Raw genomic sequence first — 20,179 nt, 5'->3', positions numbered from 1 at the left:
TGAATTATGGAAGTGAGAGTAAGGCAAGGCTAGAGAGATTTGCTTTTCCTACCCTGATTCATACAAGTGAGTGTTTCTGGGAGCAATTGCAGTGAACACAGGAGAGCCTCTCTCACTAAAATGATTAAAAACTGTATGTTTGAGGTATGATCAGAAGGGCTACAAAAGCCTTGCATAGTCAAGAGATCAAAAGGGAAGAGCAATTTCAATAAATGAAAGCAAATTTGGGTCAGATCTTTTTGTTAAAGTGGCAAACATTCAGGGTATTTCAGTTTAATATGTATAGCTGTTCTGTGACATAGTTGTTACTTCTGTCTGTCTCAGTCTGAAAGCCTGCAACTAGGAGCCATATGGAATGGGTGAATCACCAGGTAAGTTCCCAGGGCAGCACTGGCTCCCTTGAAGTTGGTCCCCAAGCCTGCCAATGCTCATGGACAAAAAGCAGACTAATTAATTGACACATGTACACATGAGAAGCTCTTTAATGTTCTTCACAGTATCTAGCCAAATACGTTCTAAGACAAGGCAAAGGATAACACAACTATAGCTTTTAAGAGCAGTCATAAAAAATGTTGGATTTCATTTGATTAGCCTTGACATGTGCTCCTCTATTAACATTCCAAAATGACAGGCAAACTTTCATTGTGTTTCTCCTATTAAGCATATTCTCAAAATCATTTACCAGCTCCAGAAACGCTCCCATGGCTCTGCAGAATAGAAAACAAAGTGAAATGAAGTTAACTTTTTGTGAGAAATCTGTCCAATTTTCAGTGGTGTTCTAATATAGCTTTACTCATTTCATCAGGAATATCTGGACGAAATAAAACAAAAATGCATAATAAAGTCACACTGAAGGTCTGGGTAAACTATTTTCACTGACATCAGTATAAGACATAAAAATTACAGCTTATATTGATGGACATAAAATGCATGTCCCGCATATAGTTTAAAAACTTACCAGACAGTATCAGAAACAGGTGTGGATCCAAGTATTTCATCATTGTTTCCTTCTTTCTTGGCATCTGAAAAAAATACACCAGTAGTTCAGAGGCTTCACTTGGTAGAGAGATTACAGGGTGCAATTCTGCTTGCTCTGTGCGTGGAGAACAAGGTTCAGAGCAGCTCCACTGGAGACCCCCCTCCGGTCTCAGGCCACCCTGCTACATAGCCCTATTCAGGCATTCTGTTTCTTCGCATGTAAACACTCACAGGAAGGAAAGCAGGGTCCCACTGTCGCTGAGCCATGCCCCATCCAGCATGGCACCTCTCGCTCCTTGACAGTCTTCCGTGAGTTTTGAGGGTGAGGGTCTGAAGTGGAGCCTCCTCTGGATGTGGAGGCTCCCCATGGGATATAGAAACCTCACAATCAGGGTTCTGATCTGTCTCCAGGAGTAGAAGAGGCGCTCTGCTTCACCCTCACCCTCAAACTTGTGGAGGGCTGTAAAAGGACCAGAGGTGAGATGCTGAAGGGGGCGGAGCTTGGCAATGTATCTCCACTATCTCTTGCAAGCATTTACACTTGAGAAAACAGAATGCCTTCATAGGGCTATTGTGACCAGAGTACCCACTTCAAGGGAAGTGGAGATCAAATGTTCTGCAGAGTCCATCTCCCTCCCCCAGTTAATCAGGTGTTTCTACTGCCATTGGCAGATTGTATAATACCCAGAGCTTGGAAAAGTTACTTTTTTGAACTACAAGTTCCATCAGCCCAATCCAGTGGCCATGCTGGCTAGGGCTGATGGGAGTTGTAGTTCAAAAAAGTAACTTTTCTAAGCATTCTGATTAATACCTATATCAAATCAGAATGCCAGCAGCACTTGATCCCAGGGCCAGTAATCCCTAGCATGCTAATGTTGCATGCCCTGGCATCAGGAACCTAATTTATATCTGATACCAAGTATGTGGAACATGGAACAGATAAGGTTTCTTTTGAAAACACTCCTAGCATTGTTTTTAAACTAGGGATAATGTCTCATGGGACCTGCTGGCACTGTGGCCAAATATAAGCTTTTTTGACACTACAGTGGTTAATTAGCTGAAAAATGTTTAAGCAGTTAACAAATTGTCTGCATTTTAACCAATTAATTAACTAATTAATCAGTTAAACAACAACAGATCCGTATACCACCAGACCTCCACTAGCGGTGACTTTTTGACATATTGAAAGAAACACAAGATAATGTATAATTTAATAAGCGAAAAGCCACTCTTCAAGAAGGAAAGGTCACACTTAATATTTCCTTTTCATTCCTTACAAAATAATACACCAGAAGCTTACTAAACTATTTTCAAAAAATAAGCAAGCGTTCAGCTCCACCAATTAAAATTTTCAATTTCACTGATTAAAATTGGTCCTACAATTTAAGCAACAAAAGGTTTGGTGATCTATCAACTAAAGCTTGCAGCTGTATTTGACAAACATGCTTTGGACTTGCCCAGTATTCTCTTCTGTAAGTAAGATGTCAGCAATGACATTAGCTTCTTAAAAACACCCAGTGAACTGCTTTTCATCATTGCAGTTCTGAGCTATAGCCTAGTGTTGTGGGCGTCATCTGGAATGTAGAATTGTCTGGTCTTCTTTCATCTAGAAGTAGAGTTAGGGTATTCTACAAGCCACATATAAGAACCATTCTGGGTTGCATTTTTAAAATAAAAACAAAAAATCTAAAATAAAGAAGATGGAGAATACAAGACCACTATATTATTTCCTACTTTCAATTCTGTGTTTACATTAATTTGTATTATACATTATATACACTAGGTTGTATCCAATTAAGTCCTACTCAGAGTAGACTCATTGAAATTAATGATGCTAAGTTAGTCATGCCTATGAATTTCAATGGGTCTACTCTGAGTGGAACCAGCATTGAATACCACCTTTCATTTAGGTGTAAAAGAGACAGAGAGCAGATTCCCCAAGGAATCTGCTACCACAGCTGCATAGTTCAAAATAACTCAGAGTTACTGAGATGACAATATTCTTAACAAATACAATTGAGAGATACAAAATGTAATTCCAAACGGATTATATTCATACCAGTGGTTGAGTGCCACAGTTTGATTAGAGTTACAACTTTGCTCTACACAGTACAGAAAGAGATGTCATAGGCATTCCTTAGATATCTGGACCTCTGCCCAAGAAGAAGAGCACTTGTTACAGAGAACCTCTTATCCAAATCAAGATTCACCCAAGTGTTGGGTAATCATTTTAAATTCAACATAAACTGAAACTCTGTGTATTGAAAACAGCAAAGAACTGCCTTTCTCTAACAGCCAATTTTGCTGAATCATCTGAAGCCCACAGAACATAGAATTATGCCATTTGGTTAAGTTATGCTAAACATAGCATTTAAAATTATAATAGCTTATTAATCCAGATGCATATATTATACATTAGCCTTCCCCAATCTGGTGCCCTCCAGATGTTTGGGTATACAGACAGCCTGGCCAGTGGTCAGAGATGACAGGAGTTGTAGTTTCTACCAGTGGCCTCACTAGCAGCCCAGCAGTTTGCCTGGGAGCTATGTTCAACATCAGAGTAAATTGTAACACCTTCCAAAAAAAGTTCAGGCAGAGTTTCTTTAAAACCCATGGAGAATCAGCACTGCAAGAAGTAAGGAGGACATAATATGTAAAGCCACTTTCCTTTCCCTATTCATTTTTCAATTCCCCCTCATTTTTGTGAATTCTAGTATATAATAGAGAGGCAATAACAACAGATGAAGGGAGTTAATGTTACAAAGTTAAACTATTTATGTAAAGTTACACAATATTCAGTTTGATACCCAGTCAAATTGCTTCTTGCTGTACAACACTGTGAAAATTCACTAATAGGCTGCTATGCTTAAACCACTCCACTTAAGGAAATGTAGACATTAAAAACAATTAAAAAGATCAATTAAAAACATAGAGCACACCTAGAATTTTGCTAGAATATATTTCATCTCCCACTGTTTTATCTTGTGCAAACTAAGACACTCCTCATGTCCATTGGAAACTATTCAGTAGAACAGTCAGTGCCATGATTCCACAATTGTTTTTGGACCTTTTTTATGGTGTTGCAAAGTGTTGCTGTAGTTCACATATTCACAGAAACAGAAGCAAAAGAAAATGATTTACTATAGGAAACTTCACTGAAATTGCAAAGTAATCAAACATATTTAAAGTGACTACCTGAACTATATCAACTGTTTTAATATAGTTGCTTCCTCCCTGCTAAAACAAGATCAGCACAGCACATGTCTTGTTTCTGTTCTTTGGGTTGACTGCAGGTGTTGCCACCACTCACCGTATGCTCAGAGGCACATGTTAACAAATTCTTCCAAGCTCCAGAGGAAGTGGATTGGACTGTGAAAGACCAACCCAAATTGTGTTTGCATTTTGACAAATTTGTAGGGCAGTACAATATCTCAGACTTGCTGAGAGTTGCTAGGAGATGCCCTGTTCCACTCATAGAGCTTCAGTCAGAACAGCTGACTGTTAAACCACTCTAGTCACTGGAGCTCTGTCAGGGGGAAAGGAGCCTCCTCTCAGCACCCTTCACAAACTACACTTCCCAGGATTCTTTGGGGGAAGCCATGACTGTGTAAAGTGAAATCAAAGTCTGGTCTGGGTGTGGCCCCCTGATTAGGCAAGCCAAGCAGCTGTGAGTCTGGCTTTTAGAACACTGACAGTTGGTTCTTACTGAGCATGCCCGACATTATCATTGAGTTCAATGCAAAATTTCTTAAATTAATTAAAAATTAGCCAGGCATTTTTAAAACTTTTAAACAGCAGAAGATGAAGGTCAGAGTATGGGGCAAGGTCAGTAATAGGATTATAGGTACTCTGTGAACATGGCTGATTTTTAATGAATTTCAACAGATTATGAGAACTCTGACAGAAAAAAGTCCAAAGGAGGGCTGGTTTTTCTTTCTTTTTACATTTTGAACTCTCAGTTCTCTCTGACTGTTTTATGTATCACCATGAAAATTGAGAGGGTTGTTAAGCAAGTGTTTCTGAGTTCAGAACTGTAAGTTTTGTAAGGTTTTGTTTTGAAACTTACGGGAAAGATCAGAATGGCATGGGGGATATTTTCAATTTCACATTTCAGAATGCAAAAAATCCACGCTGGCTGTAGCGTACAGCCACTCTCGTGGCTGTATAATACGACCCTTCGTCTCCGCTTTCTCAGTGAAAAACTCTGGTTCAAGCTCCAGTTAACTCTCACCTTAACCATTGCAACTTTCTCTTCTCTAGCCTTTCTGATGCAATACCTCAATCTTCTCTTTAGCTCTGTTAAAAATTCTGTCACCTTTTGTTACTCAGGCCATGTGACATTGCTCTTTACATCCATTCACTGCAGCCCTGACAACTCCTGGATCTAGCATGCCTTCCTCATTTTTTACAAGACCCCACTCCATTTTACTCTTCCTTATCTCTCTGTCCTCATATCCTGATATATCCCCACCCACAACCTTTTCTTCCTTAGTTCCACCATCCAAAGGTTTCCTGCTCTTATAAATGTCCACCTTTTCTCCAGTGCTGCACCTTATGCCTGGAACTCCCTCTCAGGACACCTATTCTAGGATTGCTCCCCCCACTTTCAAATCCCTCTGTAAAAGTAAAATTTTCTGTGAAGTCTTTGACACATCCTCATCTTCTATTGAAACAAAGCAAAAGTATGTATAACTGACACAAATTCTTCCCTCTAACCTCCTCGTCCTCTTTGTTGCCTCTCTTGTGTCAGTTGTGTCTTGGGCAAGGAACTCTCTTTTTGTTAAGTGTTGCATACTGATGGCATGATCAGGGCCAGCTCCAGGTTTCTGGGGGCCCTCGGGCACAGCGTATCAGTAGGCCCTTGTCCCCTCCCTTTCCTCCTCAAACCACATTCCTCCTCGTTTGTAGCCCCACTCCTTTCAAAGAAAACAAATCTTCGCCAATATTGTAACCCCCTCTTATAAAATAAAAAACCAAACTTTTGATTTCATTTGTTGGGGTAAATTTACCTATTTTGTAGGCCTCAGCTCCTAAGAATTTATCCTGGTTTACCATATTAATGATAAACAGATTATATGAATAGTATCAAAGCCTGGGATTTTTCCACAAAAGAAATAATTCTAATTTTTCTGTTTCTGTTGGCTTCTCTACTTTAATGTTTTCACAGACAAAAAAGTATGTGTGTGTGTGTGGGGGGGTTGAAGCCATCCTTTCCTGTCATTTGCAAAGGTCTTTGAAAAAAAGCACTTCAAATGAACATTTCAATTCTCCACCAGGATTTTCTGTTCACAGAGGAAGCTGCCTTATACTGAGTCAGATCATTGGTCCATCTAGCCCAGTACTGTCTACACTGACCAGCAGCAGCTCTCCAGAGTTTCAGGCAGGAGTCTTTCCCAGGTCTCTCGGGTTCAGTCTCTGATGGCACCTCTCCTACCTGGAGATGCCATTGGGGACTGAACCTGAGGGACCTTCTGCATGCATGGCAGGTGCTGCAGTGGCCCTTTCCCTACACTCACAACTTACTCAGCTGTGCTGAGATATTAGGAGGCATTCTAGAATTAATCTTAAAACTCCTTATTGCCACGTGGCACTGTTATATCAGAGCACCAGAGCAAGCCAAGGACAGAACAGTAGATTAAGGGCTGCCCTTTTAAGGAAATACTATTTTTTAATAGTTAAAATTCCATTTCTCAAAAAAAGGCATTCACAATAATTCAGCTACAATGAACCTATATGTTAAGAACTGTGTATAGTGCACAAAAATGACACTAATGGATATCTCCACATCATAGGGCTTACATGCAGAGAAGCCTTCACATACTGTAGACCCATATAAACACAGATGCAACACAATACTCCAGCATGTATTAGATATCCTCATAAACATGTCTAATAAGAGGAATCACCTCTGATGTATAGTGCAGAATAAATACACAGCACTGATGGCGATTTAATGCTATTAGTATTACTAATATAGCGCTTTGTATGAAGGACTGAAAAAAAGTGTCTAGGGACAAACTATTAGTCTCTGAAAGTGCCATGTTACCACCAAGTGTCATAAATGTACACGTTTCCAAGTTAAAGAGACACATGATAGGTAGGACCTCCTGCCAGACCTGGTTTCAAATCCCTGCTCAGCCATGAAGCTCACTGGGTGGCCTTGGGCCAGTAACTGTCTCTCAGTCTAACCTCCCTCACAATGTTGGGTGTTGAGAGGATAAAATGGGGAGGGGAAGAACCATCTTTGAGCTCCTTATAGAAAAAGTAACTTCAATGAAAATAATAACAGGAGCTTCCCAGCTACAACTGGGGTGGTGGGGAGATGGGTGGGGGGAGGGACTTCATATACAAAAGCCTCAAGACAGACTTGAACAATGGAAGTTTGACTGTACAAGGAGAGGGAAGCTCTTAACTCTCTTTCTTTCTGATCAGTGGGGCAAAGGGAATGAGGGGGTGCGGGGAGGCAATACTTATTATGTAATTAAGGCTGCAATGCAATACATTTACCTGGGCATAAGTCCCATTGAACCCAATGGAGCTTACTTCTGAGTAGACATTATTGGATTGCAGCCTAAGAAAACCAGGAAAGCCTTCTTACCTTCCTTCCAAGCTCCACAGCCCACTCTTAGGCTGCAATTCTAACCATATTTACCTGGGAGGAAGCCCTTCTGAATTCAACAGGGCTTACTTCTGAGCAATTAGAATAGACATAGTTAGGCTCTTTTTCAGGGCCTTCCTTCCCTCAGCATTGCCTCACTTCTGCTGCTACAGGCCAGTAAGCTCCGCCCCTCCTTCCATGCCTGAAACTCAGGCCAGGCTAGGCAGCTCATTAGCAATCATCCTGGCATTTCTCTTCCCTAGCAGTGGTGCAGCTGAGCAGGACAGACTCTGTTGCTGTAGAGCTGGCAGGGCTTGCCTGCGTCGCTGCCTGCTGATTCCCTCCTCTGCTGCTGGCCTGTGCTTATATCAGAAGAGCCCCCTGGGGCCCTGTGCGAGATCGTGGGCCCTCGGGCCAGTGCCTTACCTGGCCATGTGCTAGTGCCGGTAGGGACGATACAAATAATATATCAATAATGGTTAATCATTCTGTTTCTTTAAGATAATCAATAGTTGAACAATGAAAAATTGCTTTCTCCTTTCTCTCTCCATGTCACCCAAATTCTATGTCTACTAATTTGTTTTCTGGTCCAACCTTTCAACCTGCTAGATAGATATAAAACCCACAGATTAAGAGATAATTGAAAAATTTGGCCCATCATGTATTCATGGCACTCTGGACATTCACAAAATTATACACACAGGTTTCTTACACTGAATAATTTTCAACAGAAATTCAACCAATAACTTCGCCAATGTTTATTGTGCTTGTTATGATACATTTTAAATATCTGAGTATAGCACACATAAAAGAAAAGTCAGATAGTATTTCTTAGACTTGCAAGATTTTCATGTCCATTTTGTGTAATTCCATTTGTTGCAGTCTGCACTGTATTATTTGTTGACATGTGAGTTATCACTCCAATAAGTGTAAGTGTAAACCATACTCATGCTATTTCTATAGTAACATATATTTTATAAAATTTGACCAGGATCTGACAGGATATGCGGTATCTTCAATTTGGCATGATTCAAATGACAAGATCCATTTCCCTATTCTGCTCTGAAGCTTACTTGAATTTTTGAACAGTCATGTTTTTGTGTTTCAGTAAAACAGAACAAAAATCACAGTGAAAAAATTACCATAATCAAACATGGGTACAACTTCTCTTGAAGTTCTAGCACAGTAGCATTTTTGCACAGCTTCCATGCATTTCTATTGAGATTGTGCAGGAGAACCCCGTGGAGTAATGCTCAGTATATCTGTTTTTAACCAGTATTAACAGAATGTTTATTAATTGCTGCTGATTTTAACTGGAGTAATGTTTGAAACCCAAGCAGTTTTATTTGGTGGTTTTATGAACACAAAGATGAATGATTTTGTAAAATTTGGCTACGCAAACCAATTTTATCCAGCACATTCCATTAAAAAAATAAAAAGAGAGAGAGAGAATGCAGTAAACTGCATATAAGGGTTGTGTCAAAGTTTACTGAATAGGACCCTTGGTAGCTAGAATAACATTTCCACAACAAATCAAAGGTATTGTTCTCAACTTACATGAATATACAGTAGCCATTACCTTAAATTTAAACCTCACAATGAACGTCAGACTCACTGTGGAGATATGAAAGCCATATTGTATCAGTGGAGTCTGCAGAGATTTTCTTCATACAGTTTTGCCATGCTGAAATATATGTTGCACTTGAAAGCTAAAGGGATTACTTTTGAATAGTCATCACAAAGGTGGATTATATTCGTATTATCATTTAGCTAGACCCTGCAGGCTATTATTCCATTAGCTGTGCTTGTCCACTCCTGCACTGTCAAAAAGTTGATAAAGTAATGTGAAAAGGCCAGACAGTGTGTTAAGCTATGAGAAGTGCTTCAGAAAAACGCAAGAGTACTATATTTAAAAATAATCATAAACCTATTCAGATAGCAGTCCTAAATGTATTTATTTAGTGATGAGTCACCCTGAGTGATTGGGTTTACGACTGGACTGGAGAGAATCTTGCAAGGAGACTTATATTGGTAGGCTTGAAAGAAACATTACATCATTCTACTGTACGTAGTTCAGCTAACAGTTAAATGGTACATAAATATATAATAGGTATCAAAGGTTTACATAACTGCTGGAATTTTTATCATCTTGTCTGCATTCCAGAATAGGACAGTTAAAAGTCAGACATTAGTTTCCTAAGAGGCTTAGCTAGGGCAGCGGGACAGAGATGCAGCTTTGCAGGTCTCATTGGCTTAGTGGCTGCTTCCTAATACACTAAGGTACATTCAGCCTTTGAGCAATGCTGCTGAGTGTGGAGGGAATCAGAAACATGTGATTCTGGGCAACTACTACTAATTGGACTGCAGCAGCTGGCAGATTTATTTTTTTTTGCACTACCGCTTCTAAGCCACTGAACATCAAGGAGTGTCTATTCGAGCAGGGAAAACTTGGAATACCCACAAAAGTTCCATTAAAAGTACATAACTATTATTGACATGGGCCAGTTCTTACCAACTCCACTTGGGAACCCTGTCCTCTATGATCAGAAATCATGTACTATCTACCTATTCTAGATTACGGGCTGCCTAACAGTAATCTAGAATAAGTGGTAACAGAAAGGAAGACACTCTGCACATCTAAGGAGCATCCTTTATGTAGGTGCAATAGGACACTTTCATTGTCTTTGGTCTGAGGCCTAATATGGCTACCCTTCTGGCATTCTCTGTAATAATTAATAGCTATTAAGTAACTAATCCCTGGGTCTGAAAATAGGGTTAGCAGGCTAAACTCCAGTGAGCCTGACTTCAAATTAGCCTACCACCAAATCTTTGTCCTTTCTCCTGCTCTTTTTTCTCCCCCTTCCTATAAGTGCTTCCCTGTCTTATCCTTTCAACATTCCACTCAAGTCTTTGTTTCTCCCCATTCTTCCCACCTCCCCCCAGGACTTCCATATTTAATGCCAGGTTCCTGGGGATAGGAGACAGAGAACTGGGATCTTGTCTCACGCACAGGAATGATGAGGTACATCTCAGATGTGGATCAGTAAGCTAGAACATCTAGAGTTCAACCAATAAGCAGCCTTGTTTTTGGTGGGCATAGAGAATGAATGAGGAAACAAGCAAATGAAACAAAAAAATTTAATAATTAAAAATATATACCAGAGGTTAAGTCTGTTGCAAGAAACAACATAGTGTCTTGTGACACTTTGAAGACTAAGGCTTGGATCGTAAAATAAGCTAATTTAAGGAAATTCATGGAAGGAAAATTTCCTCTCTTCCTGCACCCAGCTGCACCCCTCAAAAGCCCCCTTCTTGGGACAGTTGACGAGCCCTCCTGAACAATGTGGGGTGTGGCACAGGTTGCTGCTCAGGTAGGGGAAATCACTCAACTTCCCCCCTTCCCCAGCAACCCCTGCATCCCATGCCATATTGTTCAGAAGGACCCCTTGATACTCCAGAGAAGCTTTGCGGTGGGTGCAGATTGACACAGCTCAGAGGAAGGGGCGGGAAATTTACAATCCAAACCTTTCAGATTTATTGCAACATAAACTTTTTTTTGAATAGGGTCTACTGTTAGATTAGATATATCTATAATAACCACCCACCACAGAGAGCAATTCCTATCTCCACTAGATATGTTAGCAATCATCTGCAAATGACTACAAACCACATCTCATCTTCCATTCCCTTTTCTACCACACTTCATATTACAAACAGTAATTTTTGTGCCAATCTCTCTTTGTGCTTGAACTCAGTGTTGAGTTGGCATAGAAAGACAAAACAACAGCATTAGCTTGGCTCACTTATTGTTCAGATCTTTCAAACCCCATTTGGATAAAATAAAGTACTAAATAGAAGTCTTTCAATGCTTTGAGAAGACTTAAAGCAGAGAATCCTCTGCTTTTATTGTACAAAGTTGTTTAATGTAGATTGTAAAGATGCTTTATTTGGGTCTCTTTGAAGCATTATAGAGACCCATGAACGAGTCTTTATGGTCACACGTGGGAGTCCTAAATGAACAGCATTTGGAATGTTTGACTTGGAATAGGTAGGTTTATATGAGCAGAAGGCTTGATTGTTGGGGCCCAGTTTATGAATTGGAAGCAGAATTTATTTTATACACTTTGAAATGAGAAGTCAAATCTTTTGGGATTACGGTAAGTACAATTTTTCAGCTGAGAAAACAATGGAAATCTTTTCTGCCACTATTAATATCTATTTATTTAAAAGAGTTCTATTCACATATCTTCATTAAAGCATTGTGGCTTTCAGGAGCAACTAGAATTGAAGTCTGAACATCTTTCCGGCCCTAATGAGTAAAATGACCTCAAAGACTCCAGAACAGCACACTGTTTGTAATTTATGTAATGAAGTAAATATGTGCATGTATTTGGAATTAAAGAGGGAGGGATTCTTCACAGAATTCAGTTTAGGGTGAATTAAAACGCAAAACTCCTAAATCATTGAGACATTTATCTAGCATTAAATTGCTGGATTGTGCTTTATAAGCAAAGCTATGGGACGTATTCACATGTGATGAAGGACCACAGCTCAGTGACAAAACATCTGCTTTACATACAGAATGTCCCAGGGCCAATCGCCAGCATCTTCAGGTAAAGCTGGGCATGGCCCCTGCCTAAAATCCCTGGAGAGCTGCTGCCTGTCACTGTGGACAATACTGAGTTATATGGATTAAATTGTCTTGGTACAAGGCAGCTTTCTATGTTCCTATTACATTTATTTACATCCTGTCTTTCAGAATTCGAATCCTTCCAATGCAGCTTTCAAGTAACATCAATACTTATTTTAAAATGAAACAAAAACGCAATAAACATATTAACATATAGCAAGTCATAATCTTCTTCCACAGGGCAGTTGGTGGTAGTTGGCCCAAAGGTGGGAGAAGGATAGGCCAGCTGGAACAGGATGTGGTGACTCGAGTTTATACTTCTGTAGTTTTTTAAATCCATGACAAATTTATGAAGGATAAAGCTACTAGAGATGATGGTGTCGTACCCTCATCTCCCACGTCCTGTGTGTGGCCTTCTCATAGGCATCTGGCTGGCTACTGTGAGATGCTGGACCAGATGGACCCTTGGTCTGACCCAGCAGGGCTCTGTTTATGTGTATATTAACAGTAGTGGTTTGTGTGTGTGTGAGAATCAACAGAGATGTCTCTTGTCTAGATATTTTTGAAGAGTTATTAATTACAGAAGACTGCTTTAGAATCTGTCTGCCTCAAGAGGCCTGTGACTTCCTATAGTTTGTTAATAACCATTAACAAAATATTAGTAAGAATGGCTGGTGTATATGTGATGCTAGAAACATTTGTTTTGGCATCTCCAATGATACTTTGCCTAATGGCATACAAACTGTGTGTCATCTCTGAGTTATTAGATCTCACACTAAGTTTCTTCTGGTTTTTAAAGATCTTAGCAAAAAACAACCCTAGTTTCAGCACCCAGGGTTGTCAGGTCAGAAGCAGCCCAAACCCTGAGATTTCAGGGGCGGGCTCTAGTGATGTCAGGGGGTGGGCCTGTGATATTACAGGGGCAGGCCCTACTGATGTCATTAAGCATGATACGTTAGGCATCAATCACAGTTGCTTGGAGCATACAATTTAAACAAAAATATTTCTCTGAATGGAAATTAAGATAGAAATTTTAGCTAAAAGATAGAGCCTGGGTAAGGAACATTTAATTTAGCCTACTTGCTTTCAGCAAGAAAGGTTTAAGTGTCCTCAGGCCAGGCCAGTCACCAGAAGGCCATTGTAGGAAGAAAGGAGCCTAGTGGAGATGTTAGATGGGAGCACTTGGGAGTAAAGATGGATATCCCTGAAGGCTGCAATTCTAAACACACTTAGTAAGGGACTAAGCCCCAAAGAACTCACCAGGACTTACTTCTCGGTAGTTATAGTTTGGATTGTACTGTTGGTAAAGCCTGACTAGGGATCCTCTGCAAAGACATCCATATCCAAGCAGGGTTGGCAACCCATTGCCTGGAATGCCCTGCCCCTATCTTTTAACATGGCTGCTCCAAATTCTTTACAGATTTGACCCTTCACTTCAGAAAGAGGTCTGAGAAATGAGTAAGAGTAAAAAGATTCTCTACCCTTTCTGTCTATCCTGTGTGCTGCTATAAACTCTTTTTGACAGCCAACCCAATTCCAGTGAGTAATAACTGGCAGAGAGAAAACATACATAGTTTGATCTACCTTCATAGACAGCAGCTTGGGAACAACAATTGCAGCCACACTTCCACATATGTGAATTCTCTTTTACCACTATTGGGCAAGAAACAAACTGCCATGCAACCAACAAGATGCATCATCAATGGGTTTAAGGGGGTTGAGCTGAGCGCACGGAACCACTACTGTTGCTTCTATGGATGTAAGAGAGTGAGGCTATAGTGAAATGCAAATAAAAAACAAAAACAGTGATGCTTTCCTAAATGCAATACCATACCAACCACAACAAGATTCCTATAAGGCAGAAAACTCAGCATCCCACAACCAGTCAGGATTCATAACCAAAAACAAAAACTAAAAAAATCCTGGCAGTCAGCCACGGTAACAGCACAATCTGACCCGGGGGCTGCAGTTAAGGCAGAATGCTGTGGCACGACTGCTGACATGAGTGAGATCCTATCAGCACATCATACCTCTGCTATGAAATCTGCATTGGTTGCTGATTTGCTACCAGGCCAAGTTCAAGGTGTGATTTCCATGTTATGGGTGCCACATAGTACTTGTTCTCCTCTTGTAAGCAATCAGTCTGGTAATTTGGCACCTACACTTTGGAACTCTTTGCCTATTAACATTAGGCAAACACCTCTTTTCAGCATCTGCTAAAATCATTTTTGTTTAGTCAAGGCTATCCAGGCATGTAGAAGCTATTGTGTTTTTAACTCTGTTTTTAACTCATTGTTGGTTTTATTATTTTGAATATTTTTAAATACCTGTCTTTAAATGTTTTTGCCAATAATTTTATTGTTTTAATTCTTTCTGTAAACTGCTTTGAGATTTTTATACAATAAGGCAGTATATAAATGTTGTAAATAAAATACATAAATAAATGTTGCAGTCACTGTGGCACTTGGGTCTCTTTCCACGTATAGGAACAAAGGAATCTGCCTTATACTGACTCAGGCCATTTGGTACCATCTAGCTCAGTACTGATGACATGGACTAGCATTGGCTCTCCAGGATTCCAGACAACAGTCTTTTCCAGAAATTGAATTTTGGACCATTGCATGCAAAACATGTGCCCTACCAATGAGCTACAACACTTCCCCTGTTTAAAAAAGTATCTTTTAATATTGCTCAGCATACCTACGGCAGATCCACACCATGCATTTAATGCACATTCAACACACATTTGAAGCAAATGAATCCCACCACAGAATCATGGGAACTGTAGTTTGTTAAGGGTGATGAGAACTATAACTGTGAGGGCTATACTTCCCTGGATTCTTTGGGGGAAGTCATGCACTTTAAATGTGTGTTGGATGTGCTTTAAATATGCTGTGTGGATCGCCTTCATAAACTTTGCCTGTAAATCATTTTAATTAATTTTTTAAAATGGAAATGAGCTATAAAGTTTACTGGGTGACCATGAGCTACTCACCATCTCTCAGCTCAATCTGCCCCTCAGGATGAAAACAACAGAGGGGAACCATGACCACCCTAAGGAAGAAGGGCACCCTTAAAATGTAGAGGAAAAAATAATCTGCAACCATTGTGTGAAATCAAATACTGGCTGTGTGTGGATTCGAACCCTGTTCTCCCAGGTCGTAGTCCAACACCTTAACCACTATGCCACACTGGCTTATTGGGACACAGTATGAAGGAATATTTATATAAGCATGAGTATCAAATAGGTTTATTATTTACACAACCGATAAAGATATTTATAATGCAATCCTATGCTTGTTTACTCAGAAGCAAGTCCCAATGTATTCAATGGGGCTTACTCAAATAGGGAAGTGTGCAGAGAACTGCAACCTCAAATGATAAGGAACTTGTTCTTTCAACAAGCCTTTTAAGTTGAGATCTCATCCCAGTCTGCATCTTTGTTGGAATTGCTTTTTAATATGTTTTTAAACCTTTTCTTTTCTTTTCTTTTTAAAAAGATGTTTTTTAAAAAGTTTTAAAAGATGTTTTGTTTTAATATATTTTAAAATCTGTTTTTATGGTGTTTTAGTGCTTTTGTTTGCTGCCCTGGGCTCCTTCTGGAAGGAAGGGCGGGGTATAAATCAAATAATAAATAAATAAACTTCATTCACCCAACCCAAAATTCAGAATCATGCCAGCTGAACCTGTTTTGCAACTGTTTATGCTTGTTTTATGGTTATTGGATTTTAAAGGGATTTATTTCTTATTGTGAGCTGCCTTGGTTTCCAATCACCAACTCTACCTCACAGGGTTGTTGGAAAGACTCCATACACACACACTGCAGATGTAAAAATACCCCCCATACAATAGTTTATTGTCAAACCAGTTGGTCATTGCAGAAAATTTTTAAAAAATCAGTATTAGTTTCCTACATAATAAAAACTGTGATACCTAAGTAAGCCCTGCCTAATTGCTTTACATATAGGATTGGTGAGGGAGAGAAACACAAACACAATTCTTTGCTATGTTCACTCAAAAGTCCCATTAATTTACAGCACAATCCTAACTATGTCTATTCAAAAGTAAGTCCTATTGAATTCAATGGGGTTTATTCCAGGTACATGGGATTAGTATTGCAGCTTTACTCCCAGAAAAGTGAGTATTGGTTAAAGCTTCATATTGGGAAGGTTTTCAAAACACTGTCCTCTTCAACAGCCCAGGGTTTGACTCCTGCACACAAGGGAAAAAACCCTGAAAGCTATATACTTACTCAAATTATGAGATTTTCAGATAAACAGGAAAAAACCCAACCATTTTCTGGTGTTGCAATGAGGTCTAGGCACTGCCTGGAGGTCAACAAATCACAAACCTGACTTAGCTTATTGGCTAAAATCCTGAAAGGGTGGGGTTAGAACTAGGAACTCGTTTAACATATCTGTTAAACAGACTTAACAGTTGCGGGGGTGGCGGCTTGGTGTATTTCTCATGAACCAGACTGCCTAGAAACTTAACTTTATTTCAAATGAAAGCTGAGAGTCCAGAGATTGAGGTGACTCATCCAGAGACCAGGAGAGGACCCCCAAAAGCCAGAGTATAAGGCTAAAAACCAGACACCTGGTAACCCTAGCTGAAACTGAAGCCAGCAAAGCAGAGAAAATCCAGCAATGCATCTGCAACACAATGCGATGCCAGGGAGATTTTCTGTAAGGCCAGAGTTTTGCTTTAAAGCTTTTAAGGAACATTAGCCTTGAGTGTGCCCTTTCAGAGTAAGGAAGTGTGGGGAAAGCAGGGTGAAGATGCTGATGCTTTCAGAGTACAGTTAGCGTTCCTGTCACTGAACCTTACAGAAGAGTCAGTTTTCCTGCAGGTAAACTCTTCAGGGAAAGAAAAGAAAATCACCCTCTGAAGCCATTCAATAGTTCCAATGGTATCTGTGCATCATTGTTTACCCTCTATGCCCCCTCTATGAAAGAGCTTCCGCCAGGCCTTGAAGACCTGTCTCTTCAGGCAGGCTTTTGGGGTGGGTTAGGTTTTATTATTACTGTTGAGATTTTTAATGTTTTAATGTATTTGTGTGTTTTTATTTTGTACGTTGCCCAGAGTGGCTGGACAGCCAGCCAGATGGGTGACTAATAAATTTAATAAATAAATAAAATAAATAAATCTTTGCACAGAGTGGGATCATTCTCCTAGCAGCAGCAATTAGCTCTCTTTCTTAATATTGACAGAGAATATAAATGAAAGTACAAGCCTCCATTTAGGGAGAGGAAGGAAAAAACATTCCCTCCAAAACCATGTGTTTTTTCATGGAAGCTTCCTTGGCAAGCAAAACAATGTTTGAGAGTTGTGGTATCAGCAGGTTTGGAACTGGGGGCATAGTGAGCTATAAAGTGGCTGCCCAGATCTAGTCAAGAGGCCATTACTTAAAGATGGTCAGAGCTCTGGGTCCATGACTGTATCCTTATCCCATAGTAAGGGGCATGCCATTTCAAAAACTCAGTGACCAAGTTAACAGCACGGTCATGTTCTGAAGCAAATGCCTTCATTTTAATTCATTTTTGTAGTTTCCCATTCATGTAGGAAGAAGTAAGATTAAGAACTTGCCAGTTTCTAATTTCAAGAGGTTTTGGGACACTTGGTATATGGGATAAATATTTTTACATTTATTTACAAGACTGCTTTAATTCTCCAAGTTTGTGTCACCAACCTACTGGTATATTCCATTTTCAGTATGCAAACAAATTAACAGTGCAATCTTAGACACATTTACTCAGAAGTTTACTCTGGATGAGTTCAATGGAACTTACTCCCAAGTAAAAGTTAACAGGATTGCAGCCAAAGAATCCTACATGGTGTACCATTGTAATTGATAGTGAGTATATGTAAACTGCAAGTGCAGTCTCTTAGACTTTCATACTAGGGCCACTATATGAAACATTATATAAGGTTATCTCACAATCAAAAGTTTGAAGTCTGCTCTAAATGAGGTTTCCCAAACCAGCTGATAGCATCTGATAGATCCTAAACGCCTTAGTTAGTTAGATAAATTTAGTCCTGGGCCTATATTCAGACTACTGAATTATCAGTGACATCAGCTAAACAGGTTATTTGTAAACAATTCAACATTTGCACATTTAAAATGTGGCGTGCTTCCCTGCTCACTGATGCTCCTTTGTGCTTAGTCCTGGTAATTGTTCTTGTTAACAATCAGACTAGTGTGCTCTGCATTGTCTACATCACTTTCTGATATGTAGGCTATGCTTGGCAGATGTGAAGGAAGATTAGAGATGTCATGCAAAACAGCTGGTGGATGATAGCAAGCTAGCAGGTTAGAAAGGATTGTATGACCAAAATCAAGTTCTGCCTAGTGAATGGCTTGCTAAGGTTCTGTTTAATTCTTAATTTTTGCTTCTCTATTTAATTTCTGACTATTTTAGAGACCTGCTGTAATGCAACAGTTAAAAAAAAATCCACATGTATTCATGAGCCTCCCCAAAGACCACTAACTTGACACGTAGGCCATGACAGCTAAGCTTCGACTAGCAGGAAACCTAATCCAGGGTTTCCATCATGTCAGTTGTTGCCTTTATTTCATTACACTTTGACTCAGCCCCTAATGGATTCAGCTTCATAAAGTCTGTAAAAGAGGAAAAGAAAGCAATTTATTCATGTTTCACGAGAGCTCACTGAAGACCAGAAATTTCTCTAAAAATGCAAATCATTTTGTGCCACATAAGCGAGACAGGGCAGCCAAAGCTCTTGGAGGAATGTTCTTTCCCAGGGCGAATGTTTTTATACTCAGTGATAGAATAAATCGATTCCTTTATTATACCATCTCCTTCACTCTCTCTTTCCTAGCAGAAAGTAATCCAAGGCACGAAAGAAATATTCATCACTGCTTGTTAATTTTGTTATTAATCCCTAATATCTCAAAAATAAACACCATAAATACATGTAGAAAAAAATCAGTATGGATCCTTTCAAAATGTGGTCACCAAAGGGAGATTTACTAGGAATCTAAGAGGTAAAATACTGACATAGAAAACTAATCCCTTATGTAATAGGATTTTATATACAAGTGCAACATGAACTAGGAAGAAACTGTTATAGTAGAGCAGCACATTGCACTTGTATTGCTTTAAAAACACTCTTTCAAGATCTTGTTTACTGAGAAAGCCAAAGTATTTAATATTAGCCTATGCTGCATGCCTAAAGTCCAGTCACTCTTGCTAATTCATGACAAATCATGCCACAGATATGCTTGTAATGATACATCTAGCCAAAATTACACTTATCGACTATAAAGCTGGTCATAAAAATAAATAAAGCAACATTCTTAAAAGCCAGGAAATTGTATAGTATTGTTATCACTTGTCCTTACAGCTCAAGTGAAGACCATTTAAAATAAAATTCACATCTAGCAGGAGTCATGACTAAAATACTTCAGATAACAGTTCTTACCAATTAACCTATCACTCTCTCCCCAGTTGACACAACTCATGGCATCCAGAGGACTTTATGTGCAGTCTTAAACTTTGTCCTTACTTCCTTCACTATGGAGTCCTTTAGGCTTCTGTCAGGATTGCAGCTGCAGTTCTCATTCTGGTCCTGTAATAACTGTCAGCCTCAGGTTTTCAACAGCCAGCTGTCACTTGGCAGTAGCTCTTTTTTGATGACTGCCATAGAGCCTTGCTCCCTTCTCAGCAGATCCCTTTCAGCTCTTTGCTCCTGTGATATCACCTCCTAGGTTTGATCTTCAGCTTCTCTTTCAGATGCCATCTCTGCTATTGTTCTTGGCTCCCTTCAGGCTTCACAAGCTTCTCATGACGCTCTTTTCTCACCATTCCACTCCAACCATCTTCAACTCCAACAGCTCTCTCCCTGACCGGTACTGAACCTAGCCTTTTATTTACAGCAGCCAGGCCCCTCTACCCAACCGCTAGCTACAATATGGGTGACATTCCATTCTTTGCCACTGCATGCTATGTGCA

The 20,179-nt window shown here is 39.7% G+C and overlaps 1 protein-coding gene across 14 annotated transcripts in view; it reads right to left on the bottom strand.

Moving 5' to 3' along the window:
• Positions 1 to 483: 483 nt before the first annotated feature.
• The window catches only part of TTC29 (tetratricopeptide repeat domain 29), a 226,350-nt gene continuing 206,654 nt past the window's right edge, over positions 484 to 20,179 (bottom strand). For all 14 annotated transcript variants that reach the window (XM_061584750.1, XM_061584747.1, XM_061584752.1 and 11 more), the window contains 2 exons: positions 959 to 1,022; positions 484 to 707 (listed from right to left, as the gene is read on the bottom strand). In XM_061584750.1, the coding sequence (XP_061440734.1) occupies position 707; positions 959 to 1,022 (65 nt within the window). In that variant the 3' untranslated portion in view covers positions 484 to 706. The remainder of the gene's footprint in view (positions 708 to 958; positions 1,023 to 20,179) is intronic.

The sequence above is a fragment of the Rhineura floridana genome, chromosome 9 (assembly GCF_030035675.1).
Source record: "Rhineura floridana isolate rRhiFlo1 chromosome 9, rRhiFlo1.hap2, whole genome shotgun sequence".
NCBI classification, from domain to species: Eukaryota; Metazoa; Chordata; class Lepidosauria; order Squamata; family Rhineuridae; genus Rhineura; species Rhineura floridana.
This window is presented reverse-complemented; position numbering and strand designations above follow the sequence as displayed.